Source organism: Stegastes partitus, unplaced genomic scaffold, assembly GCF_000690725.1.
Source record: "Stegastes partitus isolate 25-593 unplaced genomic scaffold, Stegastes_partitus-1.0.2 Scaffold1259, whole genome shotgun sequence".
NCBI classification, from domain to species: domain Eukaryota; kingdom Metazoa; phylum Chordata; class Actinopteri; family Pomacentridae; genus Stegastes; species Stegastes partitus.
In genome coordinates, this window is record NW_007578990.1 from 57,337 (window position 1) to 80,939 (window position 23,603).

Consider the following 23,603-nt stretch of genomic DNA (forward strand, 5'->3'; position numbering starts at 1 on the left):
TCGTGGCACATCACTCAGGTAGCGCACCTTTCACGTCGAACAAATACGCTAAAACAAATCTTTTTTTTTTTTTTTTGCCTTTTCTACGACTGCTCCCAAGGATTTGCAGCTACACGGATGGATGTTTATCATTGCAAGAGCTGTAGCTTATATGCTTTTGTGTTTCCTTTCAACATAAATACACTTGCCTCTGGGCAAAGGAGCTGCTTCCTCTCACTGCTCTGTTAAAGACGAGAGAATAGATATCCTTTTGCTCAGTGTTTCTGCCTCCCCCACCTCTCTCCTCAGTGCCGGATCCCCACCACATGTAGCCAGCACCACACAGTCTTGGCCAACGCTTGCATTTGTGTCAGGAAGAGCGGAGGTAGGCTCATAGATCCCCATTTTAGGCTCCGGGCCAACACCGTGTGTTCAACATGGAGGGCCCCCAGGCAGTCGTGCTCACTGATGACAAATGTGGATGGCAAGCGGGGTAAAAACCTGGAGAAGGGGCAGAGAGATAAGGCCATCTGAGCACTCGAGTTTGTTATGGAAGTAATTGTGTCCTCAGTGCTTTGACATTGTGATTGTTGTGTTTAGTGGTGGTGTATATTTTTCCCATCCATGGGCAGGTTTTGTGCTCCAGATAAATGTAGAGAAAACATTTTTTTCCTGCTCTCCCCTCACAGATTTATCCATATAAGTTGCTGCTTCGAGATGAAATTAGCCTTTGGAATTTTTGCCCCTTGCTTAACCCGTTGGGCTCTGGGCACATACGTGCCTGCACCCATACATACATCCACTGTGTTGTGTGGAAACTCAATGACACAACTGTTTAGCAGACTCCTGGCCTCCCATTTCCCACACCCTCCGGGCCCCCTCAGAGATTTCAAGGTCAGGAAAGGGCACGGGCTGAGATTCATTTCTTGGGAAGCAGAGCCACTGTCACAAACGGTCACAGAGAGCGAATCTCTTCTTTTACAGTACTTCTTTTTTTTTTGGTGGTTTTTAACTGCATCTCACCAAGTTCGGATCTGTGAGGGATACTTTTGATTTCCACAGCTTTGGACGTGGCGTCAAATCAGAGCCGTCAGCGGCGGTCTTCATCGGAGCGGACGGGGAGGTGAAGATGTGTCGGTGGAGCCATTGAAGTCTGACAGCAGAGGACTCATTTTAAAATTGAATGTTGAAGGTTCTGGCTGAGCGGCACGAGACATTACCGGTGTGTTGAACTCTCCGACAGCTGAGCATGCGAGCGTGTATGTGTGTGTGGTAGTGCTGTATGAGCGTGCATGTGTGTGTGTGTGTGTGTGTGGATGTGTGTGTGTATAGATTTGGGGGGGTAGGGCCTTAAAGGGTCCCCTGGAACAAAAGGTATGTAGGCAGCTGCCATCCTGCTGCCAGCAGCTCATGATCCAAATGGAAGATGTACATGCACACATGTGCACGAGGGACAGATTGGAGTCCAACGAGGATCTGACACACTCAGCCAGGCAGCTAGTGACTCCCTCACGCTCATGCCGCCGCAAGTTTCTGTCCAGCCACTAGTCCAAAACCCCAAAGATATTCAGATTAGGATGTAAAACTAAAAAAAATCAATAGATATTCACTGTTTCACAAACTCAAACCAGAGACTGTTTAATATTGTTGCTTGATAAATTACTTAAATCAGCTTAATTGCTGCCTTTAATTGCCTTTTGATTTATAACCCAAGGATTTTAGCATTAGCATTTGTTCCGGTAACACATTAATATTGTAATGGTAACAGAGTTAAAGTCTATACTGATAGGAAATGTCTGTTGTATTCCCACATGACGATTTGGCTTCGACTAAAACTAATAGTGATTGATTATGCATTTCTCAACAAAGATTAAAGAGTCTAATATTTTTTTACTGTATGAAAATGAACAGAAACTATTACGTGTAGCTGGTTGTGTTGATTAATAAATAAACAGAATGTGTGTAGAACAATTAATAATTGATTACTTTTCGTTTCATATATTTTAAATATGATCTTCAGACTGTTGCTCAGACAAGACGCGTAATTTTAATGTCACATATTGAGACTAATACACACAGATAGACTGAATAAGTAACGAAATAAGGAAAATATCAACACGAGCAGCCCGTGAGCGCGCATGACTCGAAGCGAACGGACTGAAACGTGAACAAACACTGGAATAGTCCTTTAAAGAGCTGTCCAACAAGCAGCTCATGTGCCAACACAGACACTGATGAATTGGTGGCAGTTGCTGAAGGCATATTAGGGCAAAGGGTGACCTGGGAGGGGTTTGTGGGTGAGGAAGGGAGGAGGTGAGTGTACTGTGAGGTGGGGTGGGGGGGTGACAAGAAACAGCAGAGGAGAGGGGGGCCTGGAGGGTGGTGGGGGGTGTCCAGTGAGAAGGGTAATTTGGGGCGTCCAGAGTGAAGCGTTCCACCAGCAGTTGTCACTTCAGCAGTCGGTGGTCGAGTGGCACATGTGCTGCTCCGAGTTTGTTGGACCCTGTTTCTCTTCAGGACTGTATCCCTCCGTCATCTCCGACTTGGACTATCTCGCGCTTGGACTTCTGCTTTTTTAAATAACTGGCCTCAATCCAGAATCCAGACAGGGTTTTTTTTTTTTTTCCCTCCCTTTAGCACTTCCAAAAAAACGCCTTTTGCCACCTTTGAACTTTGACGGTAAGAAAACTGAGACGGTGCAGCTCTGAGTGTGTTTGTGTGTGTGTCTGAGTGCTTCCACCGATGTAATTGGTTTGAACTGACATGAACGCTGCGTCGCTTAAAACCATAATTACTTCAAGAGAAAATGTCATAATTGATGGCTGCTTGTCCGCGTTCACATTACCTCTCCTCTGGCTAGAACTAGCATTTTTCCAACTTTCTCATGCTCGGTTTGAGCTCGGACTCTGAATCTGAGAAATATTTCACTCTGAGGTCTCTAATCAGTCCGGGAAGCCATCGGCGTGGGGCGCACTGCTGGCGCCTCGGAGGACTTTACGCGAGGTAGATAGCGAGGAGTGCGAGGTGACTTGCTGTGTGGCCTGCTGTCCATCGTCAGCCGCCGAGCTGACACCTTCCCCGTCTCCCGGATCTGCCGAGGGGAGGATCGAGAGTGGCTGGGGGGCTGTTGTGGTGATTTACGGTTGATGGCTTGTGTTGTCATGCAGCTCATAACATCACACCTGTTCTTGTTCATTCTTGAATCGGAGGCGTACATGACCGTTAATGCGCAGTGTCGCAACGCTCTTGCCCTTGACACCTGTTACAACCGTGTTCTTCAGCTATCACACATTGAATTCTTTGAAGTTATATAGTTGTTTTTTTTTTTTTTCATAGGGTTTCTTTGACCTTGTCGATTGCTCTTATTACTATATCTTGGATTTTCAAAGCCACACCACTCAAACATCGGGTACATAGCAGGAAGTCGTTTATCCTTGTTCAGTAGCCTGGAGGTTCTACTCTGGAGATAGCGACCTTATCTTCATTCTTATACATAAAATTGGTTTGTTTGCCTCTGCGTCTCATGTAAAAGTAAAAAAGTGTCTGATTATTACATGAATCCTCCAGTACTTGTGGCTAACAGCATTTCACTTTGACATGATCACAGAAAATCTGTTTTATAGTTAGAAGCTCTTTTTTTTCCCTACAAGTTGAATCGTCCTTCCTTGTTGCGGGCTTCGTTTCAAACCGCTCAGAAGAAGACCGGACAGGCTCGCGAGTCTCCAAGCAGCTGCTCCACACTTGTTTTGAAAGGTATCTTGACAACAAAGCTGCCCTGGCTCGATCTCCTGTGGCCAGATTGAAAGATGCCTCTCTGAGCTGAGCTGAGGGAACTCGTGCTTTCTAATGACCGCACATATGAACAATCAGGACTTAGTTTATTCTGTATCTCTAAAAAAAAAAGAAAAGAAAAAAGATCTTCAGGGAAGGTTAATCTGTTGAAAGGATTGCAGTTCACTACGCAAAACGGCATCCTGCGTGTGTGCCAGATTCTAATGAGTGTTTATTATTACTGAGTGCCTTGTGCATACTTGTGGTGCCCACATTTCATGGTTAATGACGGATAAATCTCTCAAAATGTTTGCGGTTGACGCTATAAATAGGCAGGTATTATGTTGCCTAAAACTGCAGCATTCCCTCCTCCTCCCACTCACCTGCATTCATAAAATAAACCTGATAGCACTTGTGATAAAAGGCTATATTTACGTGTCAGCCGTCTGTCTTGATCTCGCCCGTCTGCCTCTCCTGCGAGGCCCCATTGATGAGAACGTGTTCGACTGGTGGAGGCAAACTCTCTGACGTCCAGAAGCCGCGCTGATGTCATTCGCTGCTTTGTTTCGAGCAAATTTTTCTCTGTCACGGACGTATTGTTGATGCGCCGCGGCAGAACAAAGATGATGGGGAAGAGCTGTGAGAAGAGAAACCTGTAAACTGTCCTACATTCCAACGCGCTGCACTGTTTGCCATAATGAAAAACAGAATGGGCATGATAAATGAACTCATCTGCAAGGCAAACACCGCCCCGAGAAGTTTGAATAAACAGTAAGGTTGTCACTGTTGGAATAACTTTCATTTTAAAAATCAGGAATCACTTGAACTTAGAGCTGGTTTAATGTCGTTGTTAATGGATTAGTTAGTCGTCATCATTACCAATTTGTCGTCTAGTTGTTTAGTCTGTAAAATGTCAAAACTCATGAGCAGTTCTCAGAGTCTGAGGGGGCATCCCCACCAGTCTGAAAGCCAAAGATTTTCAATATACAGCTATGTTGTAAGAGGAGAAAACGATCAAAACCCTCACATTAGAATGTAGGATGAGTGCCTTTCTGTCGATAAACATCATTTTACAACCAGATTAGTCGATTGGCAAATGGACGGCGAGTTTTGTTGAGACTTGGCTCTTAGAAAAGCATTTTTTTCAATTTATTACGCTAGAAAATAATCAATAGTTTGATCGTTATGGAGAATAGTTACCAGCTGTACATTGAGGCAGGAAAAGCAGAACCTCTTGCAGGTCTGTCAACACATACAGCCACTTTTAGCTTTTTATATAAAATCTACCTGATACCAACACGTCGTTTTCTGCTTCATAAAGTCATTTCTAAAGCAAAAATACCAGCCTTGTTTCAGCTTCTGCAGTCAGAGCACAGGCTGCTTTGCTCCGTATCACTTATATTTACTGTTGCATTTAATCTTTAGGTCTTTGACTGGTGGTCAGACTGGAATCTCAAGACTTCCCCGTGGGCTTTGCAAACTTGTCATTGCTACTATTACTCTGCCGGCTGCGTGGAACAAATAAAACAACACGAGCTTGTGATGAGCATTCCTCATCTGGTGCATTTTTCCAAATTAATTTTTCATAACATCACTGTGACGGTGGAATTTTTTATTTTTTTTCCTTCCAGCCAGCACAAGTTGCCTCCTACAAGCTAGTGAACAAGAAAATCCTCTCTTAACTGTTAAATCTTCCCTCCCATTGTTCCACGGGTTCCTCCAATCAGTGCACACCTCGCACCTTTCACAGATAGGTGTGTCCCTGAGCGCGTAAAGTTCGTTTACTTTTGGCTGTGATGTAACCTGACAGGTCAAACCACATAGTCCACGCTGCCGATGCAGTGACAGCAACAAGCCTCAGAGTCAACAACAAGCCACACTAGAAGTATTGTGCGGCCTTCCAACAAGTCCTCTGCTCTTCATATGCTTTCTAAGCTTCTGGACAAAAGACGTCTTTGTGTGTCTGCGTGTGTACACACACATGTACATGCATGGGTGTACGGAGGGTATTATCAGGGTATTTTCGCTGTATTCATGCCAGAGGCTATGAGCACAAACAGTGGATCAGTGACAGTTAGGGCGCCCCGTGTTAAGTGCGTGGGTGTGTGTTTTTCTTTGCCTGTGTGTGCGTGCGTGCACTTGTTTGTTTTTGTGTACGTGTTTGGGAGTGTGTGTGTGTGTGTGTGTGTGTGTGCTCGGGCAGACTGCGGTATTGATAGCGGCCCGGCAGTGCGGGCGTGATTCACGAGCCAAGAGGCACAGATCTTTTTACCGCCCCTCCCATCCCATCTCATCCCATAACCCCCCCCCCCCCCCCCCCCATACCACCACCACCACCACCACCAGCACCACCAGCTCAGAAGTGCTGCCCTTGCACTGCATCAGCCCTCCTCTCTCTCCCCCACCTCTCCAAAGTCTCACCCATGATTGGTTAAGAGGAGAAGGGGGAAGGGGAGATCATATTCCACTGCCAGGGTTGGCAGCATAGAAGCACAGGCACAATCACAATCATAAGCCAGGCTTCAGATATAAGGCCAGCAGCTCCCTCCTCCATCTCCCTCCCCTCCTCCAGTATTTGTCACAATGCCCTCCCTTCACTCCACCTGCTGATGCTTCCACCACAAAAATCAGCCATAGGGTTTTGTTGATATTGCAAAGATGCATGCTGGGTGACCTGAAGCCTGAGTGTGACGAGAGCTGTGTCCAATGGTTGCCCGGGAACATGAGGCAACAGGCTGTAAATATCACACAGCTGGTGCTGGCAGAACACCCTCAAGGTTGGGCCGCAAACCGAGCCGCGCCGGGTCAGATGAGGGATTTTCAGCGGCCCAGTTACACGCCAACCTTTTCCCTCAACCCCGAAACCCGTCAGTGGTTCTGTCTGCGTCCCAACGAGGAGCAAATATATTGTGGACTTTATTTCCCTCTTCCGTACAGAACCTGATTCATGATTGTAATGTATCTCGGAGCTGGCACGCTGCATATGAACCTTGGCATTAATGCCTTCATGATGACAGGGACCCTATGTGCAGATATCAGCTGCGCCAGTGTTCCAGCAATTCATTAAAGCACATTCATAAAGTTGGGACGTGCAAGGAACGGGGGAAAAAGGACGGTCAAAATCAAAGCAGAGGGAGCTTAGATGCTGGTTTGTGGTGGGTGTTCAGAAGGAAGACAACACTGAAAACAAGCTTGTTTGGTCTCTAACAGCCCAAAATCCAAGCTGGACCCAGTGAATGTCGTCAGCTTTTGCATCGAAAATGAGTGAAACAGTTTATTGAAAGTGGTTAAATTGATTTTCTGTTGTTCGTTGCTCTCAATTGTTTCAGCTCAGTCTGGTTCAGAAGATTAAGTTGGGATTTCAGCTGCCGTAACTGGTGCCTATTATTGAAGCAAGGCGTTCAGCTCGGTGTTATGTTGATCATTTTTCTGGAACGCTTCAGCTTTTTCTGTCTTTCGCTAAACCAAAGCTTCAGGTACGGCACAAGCTCAAGACACCTGCTGATTAGATTTTTATGGGATTCCCAGTCGCACGCAGCGTCTGATGACATCATTTGTCATGTTGTGTTTCGTCCATCACGTCGGACCGGTTTGAGTGAGCGCTGAATGATGAATGAATATTGGTAAAATATTGATCCGCCCGTCCTCCGGCTGAGGCGCAGATCAGTCATTTTCACAGCCTGCTGCAGAGGTCATGACTCCAGCAGCTGCATCCAGGCTGCCTTCTTGAAACCTGAAGACCTGAAGCCTTCAGCAGATCTTGAGACGACTTCTGTGATAGTTTGCCAGCAGAGGCCTGTCAATATATTTCGTATATTTCAACAAACAAAACAAGTTGATTTGTTTGTATTTATATTATGACACACAATCTGTGCCACTCTTGATTTAGATTGTGTGTGTTTAGTGCTAAATGATGTTGCTGTGATATTCTATGGCAAAAAAGTTTGTTTGGACTCCTGTAATTTAAGCTGTTGACAGTATTTTGATTCACCCTGTTGAAGCTATACGAACAGTTTTTGCCTTCAAGACGATACAAAACTAAAATGTCCAGTAATGGAGCAAGCAGCTGTCAGAAACCATTCATTCTTGCTATTTTATCTACAATTTAAACTAATGAAATGTGATCTAAAATAAAAGCTGTACGATTTGGTTGCATTCCAAATTTAATTTAAACTTTTTTTTTTTTGCCTTTATATGGTTTGCTACTGTACATATGTTTAAATGTGCGAACCTTTATTGGCAGTAACTTGAAAACAATACCTCCTCACTTTGTGGTGCTAGCCAATAGCCACGTCTCCTCCAAAGTGCTAACAACCACAGCATCGGTAAACAATGTGATTCACTGGGCAAGTTTTTGGAGGATTCATTCTTCACCTAAATGCAGCTGGCTGTGGATTGTGTACCTCTGCTCAGGGTCAGTGTCATGTGTCTGAATGAGTCATTTTCAGCAACTTTAATGGGTGCATTTTCTTGCAAATAAGAGACTTTATCGCCTCAGTAATTTCCTTTTAGCAAATGAGTTCAGGGACACCGTGCTTGGGAAGTTGTCAGTTCTGGCTCTGTTGCTTGTGCTCAGTGATGTCTGACCTCTTTGTATTGAATTTGGTCGAGATCTGTTGTTTTTATATTGCAGTAGCCTTATCTCTGAATCGCACATACCTGTTCATCTTTACACCCCTGCTGGGTATTAAAATCCACTTGCCTCATCACAACTGGAATAAGCACATGCATATGTGTAGATTATGTTTCCCACGACAACGGCAGCTTTTGCATCTATTAAGCTGTGGAGAACCAGCTCAGTCTAGGTTGGTGTAATCACAGTTTGGGCTCGTGTGGACAGCGTGCAGCATGTGTCTGCAGTGGAGCCGGTCGCGGTCAGCTTTGGCAGATGTTGGTGCTGAGTGGGAAAAGTGATGGATTTCTCAGTAGTCCTCTGGAGCGTCTCCAGCAGCCCAGAACCCATCTTTACCACCACCCTCCCTCCTCTCGACCACCAGCCCCCTACCGGTGACTGTTATCTCTGTGCTCCAGGCTGCTCCACCGCCACTTAACACACCAGGGGCAGTAAAGGATGGACATGCAGGAAGATGCACACACACACACATGCACGAGCACACAAACAGATAACACCACTCGGGCCTGACCAATATACTGTGGCTTCAGCGTTCTCTGTTAGAGGCTCATCATGTGGGATTTCTGATAACGCGTAACATAATGACGGGCATATTTTATTTTTTTTGTCCATCAAAAATAAACATCCAGAAATCAACTTGGAAATCGTAGAAAAAAAAAGAAGCTCATAACTTCAAAACTTTTCCTGAGAATCATCATGTTTACTTCAGTATCAAAGTAATGCAGTGATGCTTCGAGTGAATCCGGAGTGCTTTTAATGGTGCCAATTTGGCTGAATGTGTAATATATTTATATGTTGTAAAAAGTCGTTGCTTAAGATGAGGGTTGTTTGAAGGGCCCCACGGTGTCAGACTTAGAAAACCAGTGCCATAGACACACACACACAAAAAAAACTGAAAAGAGACAATGCACTTTTCAGTTTAAATTTTAGTCTATTTCAGATTTAGTTTGGCACTAATATTGACTCATTACTCACCCAAATATTGCACTGTATTGGTCAGTCACAGCCTCACCGTCATTCGGATTACATCACATCTTCCCTTGTGAAAGCCAGCAGAATCCCACATTGATCGGTGCAGATCTCGTCTAACCCAAACACCCTGCTCTCCTGCTTTATTTCATGGCATGTACTGTAAGCGGTATATTTTTTTTGTGCGTGTCATGACTCAGTCACAGCCCCGTGCTCTTTCCCTGCAGGTTCTGACACATGCAGCCTGTAGCGGAAACATTGGTGGCGATGTATCAGTAATATCGAGGGCACCGTTGGCCTGAGGGACAGCCACCCAGGCAGGTTGTCAGGAGGAAGGTCACTAGTTCACAAACCTCGACTGGCTAGGAAAATCTGGATGACGTGCCCTTTAGCAAGTCACTTAACCCCTGATTGCCCGTAGGAAGCTTCTTGTTGTCCAGCTGTAGAGGACTGTCTGTGGTTGCACTGGGAAGCTTCCAGCTGCATAACTGTGAAGCATGTTAGTGCAGAAAAAACAACATCCCTGTCAACTTTCTCCTCATAAATAAATGTTAGAATCATAATATTGCCTTCACAGCTTGTGGCTTTCCACCCACATCGTTGGAAAAGAAGACCGAAGCTTTGAAATGCTTAACGGCCACAGCAACAGATGTCAGGGAAATTGATGCGATGCAACGTTTTCGAACTGTTCTTTTATGGACTAATCTTTGCTGCAGTCTGCCTCAAGTCTGTGACCTGATGTGCCCTCTCTAAGCTCGCTGGACACATCTGTACAGTAACAGTATTTTTTCTTTTTTGTGCCATTTCTGATGCTCACTTCAGATACTTTACTTTGATGCTCAGACTCTCTTTTAGCTGGCTTTATGCTGTTATTCCTCTGCGTTAAGTTGTTTTCTTTCTAAAGGAATATGTCTGCTTAATATATGGCCACTTTGTGCTTCTCTGATATTTCTAGTTCTTGTTAGATTTAACCCAGATGATAAGTCTGTTGTTAGATGATACAACAAATGCTGTACATCCCTAAAAGACACCTAATTAATGTAACACAAGGACTGCAATGATATAGATTTATATATTATTAGTTTTTTTAATACCATTTTGATACCAGTGTGCGATGAAAAGGAGAGTATCTTGCAGCTGTATTTTAATCATTTGTGCATTTTCTTCAAAATGTTTGCATCCCTTTACTCCGATTTCTTATCTCTAACGGTTATATAAGATACAAGAAGTACTTCTCAGTGGTCTCTCGAAACATAAAGTGTCTCACATATTTAGGCGTTCCCCAGGGTGCTAATCTGGGTCCATTGAAGATTCCTAATTATCAGCGTTTATCTTTTCATTGTCCAGATCCTCTCTATCACTCTCGCCTGCTCAGCGAGGCAGCAGACACACTCCAGGCCCTCCGCTTCCCATGTGAGAGCAGAGAATCTGCCTGACATCAGACATGGGAAGCGAGCTGCAGCAGCATGAAGGGTAAAAGGTCGAGACTTGACCACCCCAGGCAGATAAAGCAGCCTTTTCATGTGTGATCAGCCCACAGCCTAAAGACAAATCCCTCAGTTCGCTGCCTTTGAACTTCACCGCAACTGGAGCGAGTCCCCCACTCGCTCTGTGGCTAACAAAGGCTGGTAGAGAGTCTGAACACACACCTCGTCGTTATTATTTAAAATACGTAGCCGTCACCTCTTTACTCTCTCCCTCATTTGAAGCTGAATGAAAAGAATGAATGTTCAACATATTAGGTATACCTGCACTTTCTGGAGACACACTAATGAGGTGATCCAGGTTGGGTGCATTTTATTTTACTGGGCTCTTAGATAATTATGAACAGCAACAGAGGAGTTAAAGATGGACTTCTAGAACGTTTTTGCGACGACGTGGCTGGAACCAAGCGTGTGAAAGATGTTGCCAGTGCAGTACATTTAGTTCCTGCAGCTCACAGTAGATGTTCCATGCAAAATAACCAGACTGAGGCAGCCTCCAGTTCTCCATCAAGCCTTTTTACAAAGCAATTATGACACTCATAACACCCTCTTTCTTCAACCCCCCTCCACTCTCTCCCATCAGTGCATAATTCATAAGCAACTCATTGCCAAAGCTAAGCCAATTGCATCCTCTCTAAACGAGCATGCAGCGCAGCGCCTACAGCAGCACAAAAGGAATGTCAGTCTCATGACAGACTATTTCGCGTTCTTTGTTTCATAAGAATGGATGTAAATAGAGGGTGTTCTTCTGCTGCGGCTCTCCCAGGTAGAGGGAATGCAAACAATGCTGAGGAGCTGGTGTCCTGTCTGTGCTCACAGGTTTCCAGATGCTGCAGCTCTGTAATGCTGCCACTTGGCTACTACTGTCTGTGAGTGTGTGTGTGTGTGTGTGTGTGTGTGTGTGTGTGTGAACACGCTGAGCTGTGTGTACACAGTCTGTATGTATATATAGAGTGCTATTTTTAAAGCTGAACCACAAATAGTAGTAACAGGGCCTAAAACGGTCCTTGCCTCTGTTGCCATTCCTGGGCTGCTGCCGTCTCATTCATTCATGAGTTTGCATGAATTTGCAGAAACACTCTGGGCTTCCTCTCTCTCTCTCTCTCTCTCCCCCCGTCTTGCCCTTTTGAAATTTTGAATTTAAAATCCTCTGTTTTTTTTATTAGGCAGCGCGGCGTATCGCGGGCCACCCTTATTTCATGGTTAGTTAGATGGATGGCTGAATTAGACACACATTTTTACACTCTTCATCTTTCTCTGTGTTGCGTGGAATTAGGTCAGCGTTCAGTTTAGGTAATAAGGCATAATGATATTACTGGACAGAAAACAGTGGCCAGCCTGGAAATGTGCCCACTCATCCTGCTCTGTGGACAGATCAGGTGTCTGGTCCTGACCGTGTAGAAAATCTAAATACGAAAAAGAATAGAAAATTATATACGTAGTTGAAAGGAGGATGAATTGTTGATGCAGATCGTGTTAAACGCAGACACAGTTTCCTGCAAAAAAATTATTACAAAACAATGGAGTGATTTAAAAAAAAAAGGAAAATATGTGGAATCCAGTCCACAGACTCGGTGGCTCCTCTCTGTTGTGCCTCCGATCGGGGGAATCACATTCGGCGTGTCAGGCGGCCCAGGCCGGGCAGCCGGTTGCCGTGGGCGACCAGCAGATCAGTGATGTGGCGGTGATGCCTCTAATGAAGCTGACACAGCACAGCCTCCCTCCTTGCGGGCCCCTGAGGGCCTCTTGCTCTGCATGTAGCACCACAAACACTCCCCTACCCCCCTCCTCCTCCTCCTCTTCGTTTCAGCCAAATGTGCTTCTGATTTGATGGCGCCTCAAATGCATTGCTGCATCATTTTTTTTTTTTTTTCCCCCTCTTGTGTATGTTGGGTCAAGGCAAAGGCAGAGTTTGTAGTAGCTAAATTGGGTCACAGTATACAAACAAAGCCCGTCTCTGCCCTTTTCAGAGTCTCTCGCTCATTCTCTCTCAGTCTGATGAATGCCTCTGTGTTGTTTTCCAGGAGCTGCCCAGCTGAGGTGAAGGGGAGGGCAGAAGATCCTAGTTCAGCCTGAGTGTGGATGACCTGCCCTCAGAAACAGGACCATGATCTGAAGAGGGTGCTGCACACAGAACCCCATTATTCCTCTCCTCCTTCTCCCTCTTTTTTTTGTTTTTATTTTTATTTTTTTCAGTCATCGCGGTGAAGGCCTCCCTATCCGGGCGCTTCGAGCAGAATCAGCGTGCACAGAGAGGGCAGCCTGAGAGTGACTAAGCATTTAAAGAGGAAGAAACACAACAACAGTGATCCGTGACCCCGGACCTTGCCACTCTCCCCTGCTCCTCCCACTGCAACACCAGAACCATGGGGAGGAAAAAGATCCAGATTCAGAGGATCACTGATGAACGTAACAGACAGGTTAGCGTCAGTGAGCAACAGTATCTGAATGTGTTACTTCAGACTGAAACCACTTCATTTCACAGCTGCATAAACAGGAGTTTAATGGTGGTACATACTGTACCTATTGCATAGATTCTATTTTATGGTAAGTAAAGTGGGATTTATTCTGTTTATTCAGTACTAGACTGATGTATGTGATCTGACTAGAGCAGGGGTCCTCATCATCAAGCTCTGCAGAAGCCTGATAACGATCCTGATCATTTGAATCAGGTGTGTTGGAAGAGGGAAACATCTGAAACATGCAGGATTGTGGCCCTTGAGGACCAGGATTGCCCACCCCTGGGCTAGAGTGTTCGCCTTGTCTCTTGTCTTCATCATCTTAGCTCTCACTTCCAACACAAGAAGCCAAAGCAGCCAATCTCCGTACTGAATCTTCTCACATGTGAAAGCACACATGAACTATGGCGTAGCTAAACTGCTACATGCTAAGGCTCCATGGCGACACAGCCAAAGACAAGATATACAAACACAGAAAAGTGTGTTTAAAGTCCCTCTCCAGTTGTTGATTTAACTCCTACAAACTCATCTCTATGTATGAAAGTCAAATATTTAGAATTTCTTTTTTGCATAAAAATAACAGCTGCCCTAAAATCAATTAGATGTAGGTGTAAACACTTGCTTCCTCTAGAGCAGGGGTGCCCAATCCTGGTCCTCGAGAGCCCCTATCCAGCATGTTTTAGATGTTTCCCTCTTCCAATACACCGGATTCAAATGATCATCTCATCATCAAGCTCTGCAGAAGCCTGATAGCGATCCTGATCATGTGAATCAGGTGTGTTGGAAGAGGGAAACGTCTAAAACATGCCGGATAGGGGCTCTCGAGGACCAGGATTGGGCACCCCTGCTCTAGACTGTGCTGGTCTGCGTAGTGCCCGCCTCTCTCTGCGCTCACCCCTCGCCACTCATGGCCGCTCAAGCTCACGAGCTCACCTGCGACTCTGCTCGAACGCTGTTAAACTACTTTACGCACTGGCAAGTTGTAACATTGGACTAAATCAGGCATGCATGTTAGACTTCGAAACTGATTCTGAAGCAGACTAACGATTAGCCCCACCTGACAGGATTTGTTACTTAGATCTGTGACACCTGAAGTCTGAATCTGTGCTTTTGAGACTGTCTCTGCTAGACTGCAGTTTCAAGGTGGAAACGTCCAGCCATGGCGTTGGCTGCTTTGTTTTGTCCATGATATGACTTCCAGCATATAAAAAAACACCATATGGAGATGTTGACAAGGTGACAAGCATTATTTTCACAACAGTCGGTCTGTAATTTCTGAGCTAAAACTCTACATTTCATCACAATCTGTTCTCGAGCATTAAGTTACACACAAGTAGTCAGGTAATGTAATGTTTAACTGGCTTGATCTTCTCTGTATAACTCAATATTCCTCCATCCTGCTCCTCAACTCTATTGTGGTGACAGAAAAGTTTTAACTCATGCGATAAGGAATTCCCACAGGGATCCAGTCTGTTTTCACGTGTTGCATGAACGGCATAGAAGCTGTTCTCTTAGCAGGGCCACAACAGAACAATATAACATCATTGTGTTTTATGAGGCTCATGTGACTCTCCCGAGCCGTCATGGGGTTTCTCAGACACCCCCCCCCCCCTCCAAGAATAAAAAAAAAAAAAAGAGCAAGAAAGTATGATATTCCCCCCCAAAAACAGCCTCAGTCCCTCTGGTTACATCAGTGGCATTGTCAGAGAGGATGAAAGGGTAAATGATCCATCTAAAATGAGTCAACTGGTAAATGGGCTTCGCTCCATTGAGCAGATTGAGTAATGGATTTGACGTGCCCACCTTCAAAAGCAGAGCGAGAAGAAAAACAAGACAGAGGGAGGCAGAGGGAGAAAAAACAAGGTGCTCGGCTGAATAAGACCTGAGCAGCGCGAGAGCGAAGTGGCCGTAGGGTTTGGAAAATCATCCTCAGTTTTCTCCTCATCAATCTTAGCAGGTTGCATTTCTATAAAGGAGAGGAAGCGGTGCCTGCAGGGGGTCAGCGGAGTATGATGGCTTGTTATTCATCAGTACACAATTGGACATAAAAGGAGGAAGGGGGGGGGGGCTGTAGCTATTTCTGGTTGGGCAGGCTCTGGTTAATGGAGCCTGCGTTCGTATCAGGTGTCCAACAGTTTGTCAATAAGGTGATGCACCGCGTGGTAATACACGGTCACGATGTCAGAATCAAAGATTACTCATTGACCGTGATCGGGTGATTAACCGGCAGAAAATGGTTTCTTAATCACTTTGGCAAACCGCTGCTGACATGATGACATTTTGATGCCGGTGTTGAACCAACGCTGCATTTAAATCGTACTTTATCAGATGTTCTCACCCAGTAAAACCGGATTCAGTTGTTCTATCAGTAACATTCAGCATTTGAAGTGGAACAGAGTATTAAGCCGCTAAAGAAATAAGTGTTTTTTGTTTTTTTTACACGCTTGCTCTGTGTTGCTTCAGCTAATGAACAGTGCAGCCTCTGAAAGGAAATCAAATGAATTTTGGAGTACATGCAGCCCCGTCACCCTCCTACATGTTGATTCAGAGATGCTGCCATAAGCTCTGCAAAATAAACAGCGTTCAGAGTGTGGGCCCCGGCTGGAAACATGACAGCATCTCAAATACCACATTTCTCACCGAGACAAAGACACACGAGAAAGAACAGAGAAAAGGACGGGTAATGGTGCAATGCTCTGATGGACTCTTTTTTTTTTTTTTTTGGAATGATTATTTTTGGATAACGTTTGTCACATCAAAGATAACACTGAAAGAGTTGACTTGTCATTAACACCGTGACCCATTTTAGCAGCAGGATGTGAGCGGAACACAGATTTCCTTCCCAGAAATCAAAGAATCTTGAATATTTATAATATTTCACATTTATGCCAAGCAACAGCTGTAGAACATTTAGCGCACCGCGAGGAATACATCACGGTGATCGTTACCTGAGAAGAGAAATGAGAAAACGTTCAGCAGACTGGTCAAGCTTTTCAGTGCAAAACATCCAAGTCACGCTGCTTCAAATTCGGTTCTGCCTCCGCTAACATTGACCTGAAGTTCAAGATTACACTTTGTACTGCAGAAACTTTATTATGCATTTATATTGAAATACTTAGTTTTCAAACTGTGGTACAGGGTGTTATTTCTAACCACGAGAGAAGTCTTTATTATGGGTACTGTAGTGTTTAGAAGCACCAAGCTGATGGAAAAACAAGCCGACTTCACAGAAGCAGTCCTCTGGTGGGTCGCTTTGAATACTAAGATACCTATGAGCCTCAGCTGCCATCGCTAAGCCAATCACTGATGCAAATGTAGCAAACTCGAAATGCTTAGTCATTGCAGCAAGGAGCCGAACATGCCGCTGCTGCTGCTGAATTGAATTCAGATTGATCCCGAATTTAAACTGATTTAAACTCGAGATTTCGTTACTCTTTTTTTTTTTCTTCTTCACAAAATGTTAGTTAACTTCCTCCATTTTTACATCCACAGACTTGATTTTTTTTTTTTATTTGTACGGATGAATCATTCAGAAGAGTTTTATGCCAACATAACCCGTTAGAAGTAATCCAACTCTGAGTCACACAGTGTCGTCTATGGGGAATATCAATGTGATCTTTAACTTTCAAAAACTACAAATGCTCCCACTTTGGAACTTTGTAGTCGTTAAATTCATTCAGAACTGACCCAGAATCTGAGCGCGAACTGATTTGAACTTGAGATTGTAAAATCAGTTTTCTACTAGGAATACTACGCCCGCCGTGAGCGATGCACACAGCAGAATCTAAAGCTCTGCGGTCGGACGCTTCCTATTGAAATGCACGTTTGAAGTTGTGGTTAACTTATCTCCTTCAGTTTTTTTTTTTACGTCCAGAGGCTTAAACCTTTGACTTTTTTTTTATCAAAGAGCCATATGTTTTCTGTCACTGTTTGTTCATTTTCTGTACTGATAACTCCACCAGGAGAGTTTTCATGGCCATCCAGCCCTTAGAAAATACTGAGTTTTACTTCTGAAAGCGACGGAAATAGTGTCTCCCACCTCATGCCCCCCCTGTGTTGAACACATCATTAGACGAAAATGTCAAAATGGCAATTTACAGCTAGGGGGGGAAAAAAAATAAACTGCCTCTCGCTTTGGACATCCACACAACACAAATTTAGCCATGTCACATTGCAAAGAAAAATCAAGACGATACGGAGAGGACTTCTAAAACGGCATCTTCACAATCAATACTTGAAACGATCCCAGTAGCAGTGTGGGATTACTCACTATCTTGCTTTAGCTGCTCAGACCTGATTGTGTGAGCGAGACTGTAAGCTAGCAAATGAAAGAGAGGTTTTTGGCTACAGGAAACAGCGAGAGGAGGTTGCGGTTGTCAGTGGTGGTTTCCTCATCCATCTGCCACACAACCACAACCTCGCCAAGCCACACACACACACACACTCAGATGAAACCACTCGCCCCCTTTCTTTCTTTCTTTCTTTCTTCCTCTCCTCACTGAGGATGTCTTATTCTTCAGTTGCCATTGGTTACCTGGCAATTCTGCTCTTAATGTCAATTACCTCCAGCTTGTTTATCCTTCGTGGTAAACACCGGGATTGAAGCTCAAATCCGAAGTCGCTACCCCGCTGTCTACTTTTTTCTAAGAAAAGGAGAAGAAAGAAAAAAAACAGTGTTTTTTTTTTTTGCTGGGATGTTTTTGGACTAATTTGGTTTGTTTTCGGCGCTGCTATATGACCTTATAATTTGTTGGGAGAGCAGTTGTTTGTTGTTTGCAGTGGCTTGTCTCTTCATCACCAACCAGTCTTGTCATCCCGCACGGCCGTAATTTCCTCCCTTTCCAACGTCGCCACATAATTTATCTGCTCCTTCTGTGTGTGAGAGAGCGAGTGGAAGAGGAGGGAGGGGAGAGGGAGACATGTAGATAGGCAGCGAGATAAAGATGGGGAGGTGGAGGGGAGGTGGGGGGGGGGTGAGGGAGGTAAGATGATGGTAGCAGTGTGTGATGAGGTGGGAAATGGGGGGCGGGAGGGGAGAGGAGGGGAGTCGGTTGCCCATGGATACGACCCCGATATAATTTGATTTGTGGCAGCAGGAAGCAATGAGTGAGCGAGCGCGAAAGGAGGGAGGGGGAGGGAGGGAGGGAGGATGTGGAAAAAAAAAAAAAGCGAGAGAGAAGAGAGGAAGAGAAAACGAGGGCGAGAAAATAAGAGAAGAGAGAGGAGAGAGAGAGAGAAGGAGGGATGAGCGAGGCTTAAGCATGCCGAAGCAGAAAGCAGCGAGCGACGGGAGAGATGGGGTGATGGCGGGAGAGAAAGATGGAGAGATTGAAGGTCTCACATGGCTGCTTTTCTCGCTTTCATCCTCAATGTCTCTATCTTATCTCTACCTCTCCGTCTGTTCTTCGTCTTTCTTTCCTTCCGTATTCAATTCATTTCAATTACAGTCGAGTTCAAAACTGTTTTTTTTGCCTGCAGAGCAGCCTGCAGCCAGAGAAACGCAGTCAGTATCGGTGCAGGTAAACCCCACAAGCAGTGTCAGTGGATCATTAATACATTCATTTGCTGACAGTATAATTAAGGTACAGTGTAATTGCCATAAATAGAAAAGACCTCAGCAGTCTTTAAACTCTTTCTCAACTTTCTCAGCGTGCTCAATAAGTTCTTGATTTTAAGTCTGTTGCACCTATCTACAGGACTTTTATTAGGACGTTTATTCACTGTGCCACAATTTGGGGTTTTCTTTTACTTAAAAAAAAAAAAAGGCATAAATTGGTACATATAAATTCTCTAGTTATCAAGTGTTTGAGGCTTAGTTTTTTGTTTTCATGAGGGAGGATGGCCCTTCGTCATGTTTCCCCTCAATGCTTAATCCAAATCTGCACCCCAGCTTGACAGACGTGCCCTCGAACAAGTTAATCTGACCTCCAAGTGTACAAAACAAACATGTCTGCATGGTTTAAGTGAAATGTAGACTCAAAGTAAATAGGTTTAGGATCACATAATCTAGTTCAGAAGACTCGACTCCAATCAGTGACGCCACAGCGAGGTTTTTGGCTTTCGCATCTGATGGAAAATGCGTTGACGTCACCCGTGGGCGTGTCCCGAAGTGCAGCACGCTCGAAACCTCCCAGCCCTCTTTCACACATCTGTGTACACATTTGCTTTTATTTCCATTTCTCCCATATCAAACACCGGATATTGTAGCGGTACCTGAAGCCTTTTCTTCTCTTTCTTCCGCTAATCTTTTCTCTCCCTGTGTGTGTTTGTGTTTGTGCAATCCTGTGTGTTTAATCCAAACAAAGCCAAATCTCCCTGGATTGTAAATACCAGTTGGTTATATCAGGGAAGCGCTTCTAAAGCCAACCAGCAGACAACAAGGGACCCTGTGCTTCAGCTACACTCCCAGTTCTGTTCTGCTTGTTCACAACTGAGGGGGCTTGTACAAGTGTGTGTGTGTGTGTGTGTGTGTGTGTGATGTGTGTGTGCGAGGGAAAGAGAGAAATAACGTGTGACAGAAGGAGAGTGTGGAAAAGAGAGCGGCGGAGAGAGTGTGTGACATAGAAAGAGAGCATGAAAAAGAGCATAACAGAGTGTGAAAACGACGGAGAGAGTGAATGTGACGGGAGGCAGAGGAGTGTGTGGAGGGGAAGCGAAAGCCAGTGTGTGCGCAAAATACAAACCGAGCACTTGAAAAGAGAGCGTGTTTAGACACTCTGTCTAGAAGTCTTTTTTCCTAAAAATGTCTCTATCTCGCATGTTTAACTCGCAGCGTTTTCATGCAATCGATCTTGCTTTGTCTCAAACAGCCGAACCACGAGCCTCGCCACGCACAACTATGAAACGACGATTATGAAATGCAAAATGATTGTTTCAGTTTAACCGAGAATAAGCCGGTTTGAAAGTCCAGGATGATATGAGCCAGTGGGGAATAGCTGAACATTTAAAAAAAAAAAAATAAAAGTGTTTTTTTTTTTTACTTTGCTGCCAAGACTCAGATTGAGTCACAGTGAGGTCAGATAACTTACTGTAGAAGTGCAACTTGTCGTTTGTACTGTTGCACAGAGAAACCAAACAAGTGGTGTCGGTTTTAGTGTCAGCAAGTATCAACACGTCGCCCAAGAGTTTAAACTGCTCCTTACATTGATTAAACTTTGTATATTATGCAAATTTTATTTATATTCAAAAAACATCAATGTCAAAATGAGCATTTCTTTAAACAGTTTGCTACACATCTAAAGTTTGTTGTGCGAGACGACACTTCTATTTGCTTATTTTTTAAATATTTGTTTAGTATTGACTGTTTCAAGGCTTTTTACAGTATTTAGTTATCATTTGCTTTCATTTATTTCACACTCACAAGAGTCTCTGAGCCGCGAATGTCACGATCTGAACACTCATGTCGACGCAGCATCCTTCATGGAATATATCAGGAGCTAAAGCTGATTGAGTTAGTTGCATGAGGGCCTTAATCTAATTGTTTTTAGTATGTATAGTGAATAAATAATGAATGTTCTGGTATCATCTGAGAGCAAGAGCAGAGTAAACTACGGTACAGCTGAGATCTGCTGTAGAGAAAGTTGGCTTCTTCGCTGCTGAAAGTCAGCCAGACGTTTTTGTGGAAAGGCTTAATGTCTGCTTAAAGTGGCTTTTTATTTTGGGTTGCCCTAATGCGATTTAGGTTGAATTTGGAGGGAAAGAAAGATGGTTATCAGTCTGTAATTTTTGTAAATGTTTGCCACTTGTAGATGTGGACATTTTTCATTTGTGAATGTTGAACTCAGCAGTCCTGAGAGAAATTTTTGGCCCCTTGAAAATGAAAACAGCTCATCCATAATCCCTGGCATGTCGCCAGAGGCCTGGCCTGGCTCTGGGGCCCACATCATCAAACATTCAGGGGAAGCGGTGCCATAAAGACATATTTTTCCTAAAACAAGAAATGTCAGAAGACTGAGATAATGCCCTTGTTTTCACTTCAGTGTTTTTTTTAAAAGAATATTGCTCCATTGGAAAATTACATCTACCGAACTTCTAGCTTTTGAAAACTAGCATTTTTTTAATTTGTTTGTCATAAATTAAAGATGTACCAGCATGTTATTAAATCTCTTTTTTTTCTCCCCTCTCTCCTTCCCCGCTCGCCTCCTTTTCTCGCTCCACAGGTGACTTTCACCAAGCGGAAGTTCGGTTTGATGAAGAAGGCGTACGAGCTGAGCGTGCTGTGCGACTGCGAGATCGCTCTCATCATCTTCAACCACTCCAACAAGCTGTTCCAGTACGCCAGCACCGACATGGACAAGGTCCTGCTCAAGTACACCGAGTACAATGAGCCCCACGAGAGCCGGACTAATGCCGACATCATTGAGGTAACGCGTGGAGACGGGAGGGAAGGGCAGCGGGTGTAGCAGCGGGAAACAGCTCTTATGTTTACACTCCTCAGAAGGTTCATAACACAGTGATGCCGATTGCACCCCGGCAAAGTTCTCGCATCAAACAGTCCACCTCTCCGACTCCCCATCGATGTCTATACATCTTTAAACATTTCCATTCATAGATGCATCGTCATTTTGTATTTATGAATGTTGGCGAGCCCGTTGTTGATGCATCCTACCAGTATTTAGTTTTTTTTCCCCCCTCGTGGGATGATTACGATTTAATCTTAACTAATCTAATCCAACCCACTCCAGACTCAGATTCAGACTCAATTAAGCCTTGTGCAGTTTATTAAGTCCAGTCTAGTTCGTTGCAGTCGAGTCTGTTAACAGTTTTTTTCTGCCTTTGGTCCAGAATGGTCTGAAGTTGATCCTTAAAGCCAGGATTTTGACACAGATTAGCATAGTTTGCAGTTCATTTAATTTAAAATTAAAAGACTATTTTGAGAAATACAAGATTGATATCACTTTCATGGCTGTTTGCTGACTATGGGGTTCGAGCCAGACGCGATTAGCTTAGCTTAGCATAAACACTGGAAGCAGGTGGGCAGACAGCTAATGTGAGTTTTAAATTTCTTACTTCTCAGTGTTTCCTAAGCTCACTAAATGATTCTGATATCTTGTTTGTTTTCATCTGTGTGAAAGCCAAAATAGGAAACTGTGGTGTGATTGAGGTTATGTGTAGACAGACCCATGCTAGCTATCGCACCACGCTTTCAGTCTTAACCACCTCTCGACTGTGGAAGTAAATGATTTGATGAACACGCTCGAGAGTTCCTGTTAATTAGCAAATGAGAAAATACAGACGGCTGCACATGGTACTGGAAGATGATCAATATATTTTCTGTAGTGTTTTTTTTTCTAGTATTGATTTTTCTATTGCTAATATGTGTAGTATAACTTATTAAATTATACAAATAGGTTCCTCTCATTTAATCCACTTTGTTTCCCATGAATCCCTGCAGTCCTGTGTATTTTATCCCAGTCCAGTTTAGTCCGCGTTGCCTTAGGCCAGTCCAGTTTCGAACCGTTGAGTCCGGTCCATCACAGTTCTGTTTAAGGCTGTGTTCTGGCTCGGTGCCAGCGAGCTTACAGTGAGGTAGGGACAGCTGGGCCTCCCCTCTCCTCCTCCCCTCGCCCCCTCTTACCCCTCTGGCATTGGCCGTATTGTTACCCAGAGAACCTATCCAACAACAATAACAGCAACAAGCCAAAGGACAGCGCCTGGAACCAATTGGAAACCACCTCGGTACAAAATGGCCACCAAGCGGAGGGAGAACCTGTCAAGTGGAGACGAAAAATAACGTTTGCTCATTTGCATATTGACGCACGGAGAGGTCAGAGATGAGGTTATAGGGGAGAAGGTGTGAGGGAAATCATTATGCTCGGTTTTTATGTTTTTGTAATAGGAATCCATTTGTTTCCTAACGTCTTTCATCCCTGTGGGAAAAAAGCTCCGCTGGAGCTTGTCAGGCGAACACGGAGCACATTCACATGCCTTGCTGACCCTTTTATACATAATGGCCCTCTCATGAATTGAACACGAGATGGTTAGGTATGATTCAGCGAGCCGTGTACACTGCAGTATAGCACTTATGCCTCATATGGAGCGTTGACTTAAAGCTGGATCTCGCTTGGCTTTGAATATTTTCCTCGGTTGTTTTTTTACACATATTGCAGCAGGTTAGTGATCGGTCAGCCTCCAACACTGTCATCATGAAGTCACCGTGTGTTTTACTGTCATGTTTGCTGCTCGTTCTAAAGACGTACTCCACCAAAAAAAACGCTGTCTAACAATGACATGGCCAACTTTTAAATAGGTTTAAGCCGTTAAAGTTGGGTACTGACGTGATCTGATCTGATTAAAACTTCAAATCCC

General features: G+C 44.3%; 1 protein-coding gene across 8 annotated transcripts in view; it reads left to right on the forward strand.

The window, feature by feature from the left end:
* Positions 1–2,379: 2,379 nt before the first annotated feature.
* Positions 2,380–23,603, forward strand: part of mef2d (myocyte enhancer factor 2d) — a 73,613-nt gene continuing 52,389 nt past the window's right edge. For all 8 annotated transcript variants that reach the window (XM_008297922.1, XM_008297926.1, XM_008297924.1 and 5 more), the window contains exons 1-3: positions 2,380–2,658; positions 12,861–13,256; positions 21,455–21,658. In XM_008297922.1, the coding sequence (XP_008296144.1) occupies positions 13,203–13,256; positions 21,455–21,658 (258 nt within the window). In that variant the 5' untranslated portion in view covers positions 2,380–2,658; positions 12,861–13,202. The remainder of the gene's footprint in view (positions 2,659–12,860; positions 13,257–21,454; positions 21,659–23,603) is intronic.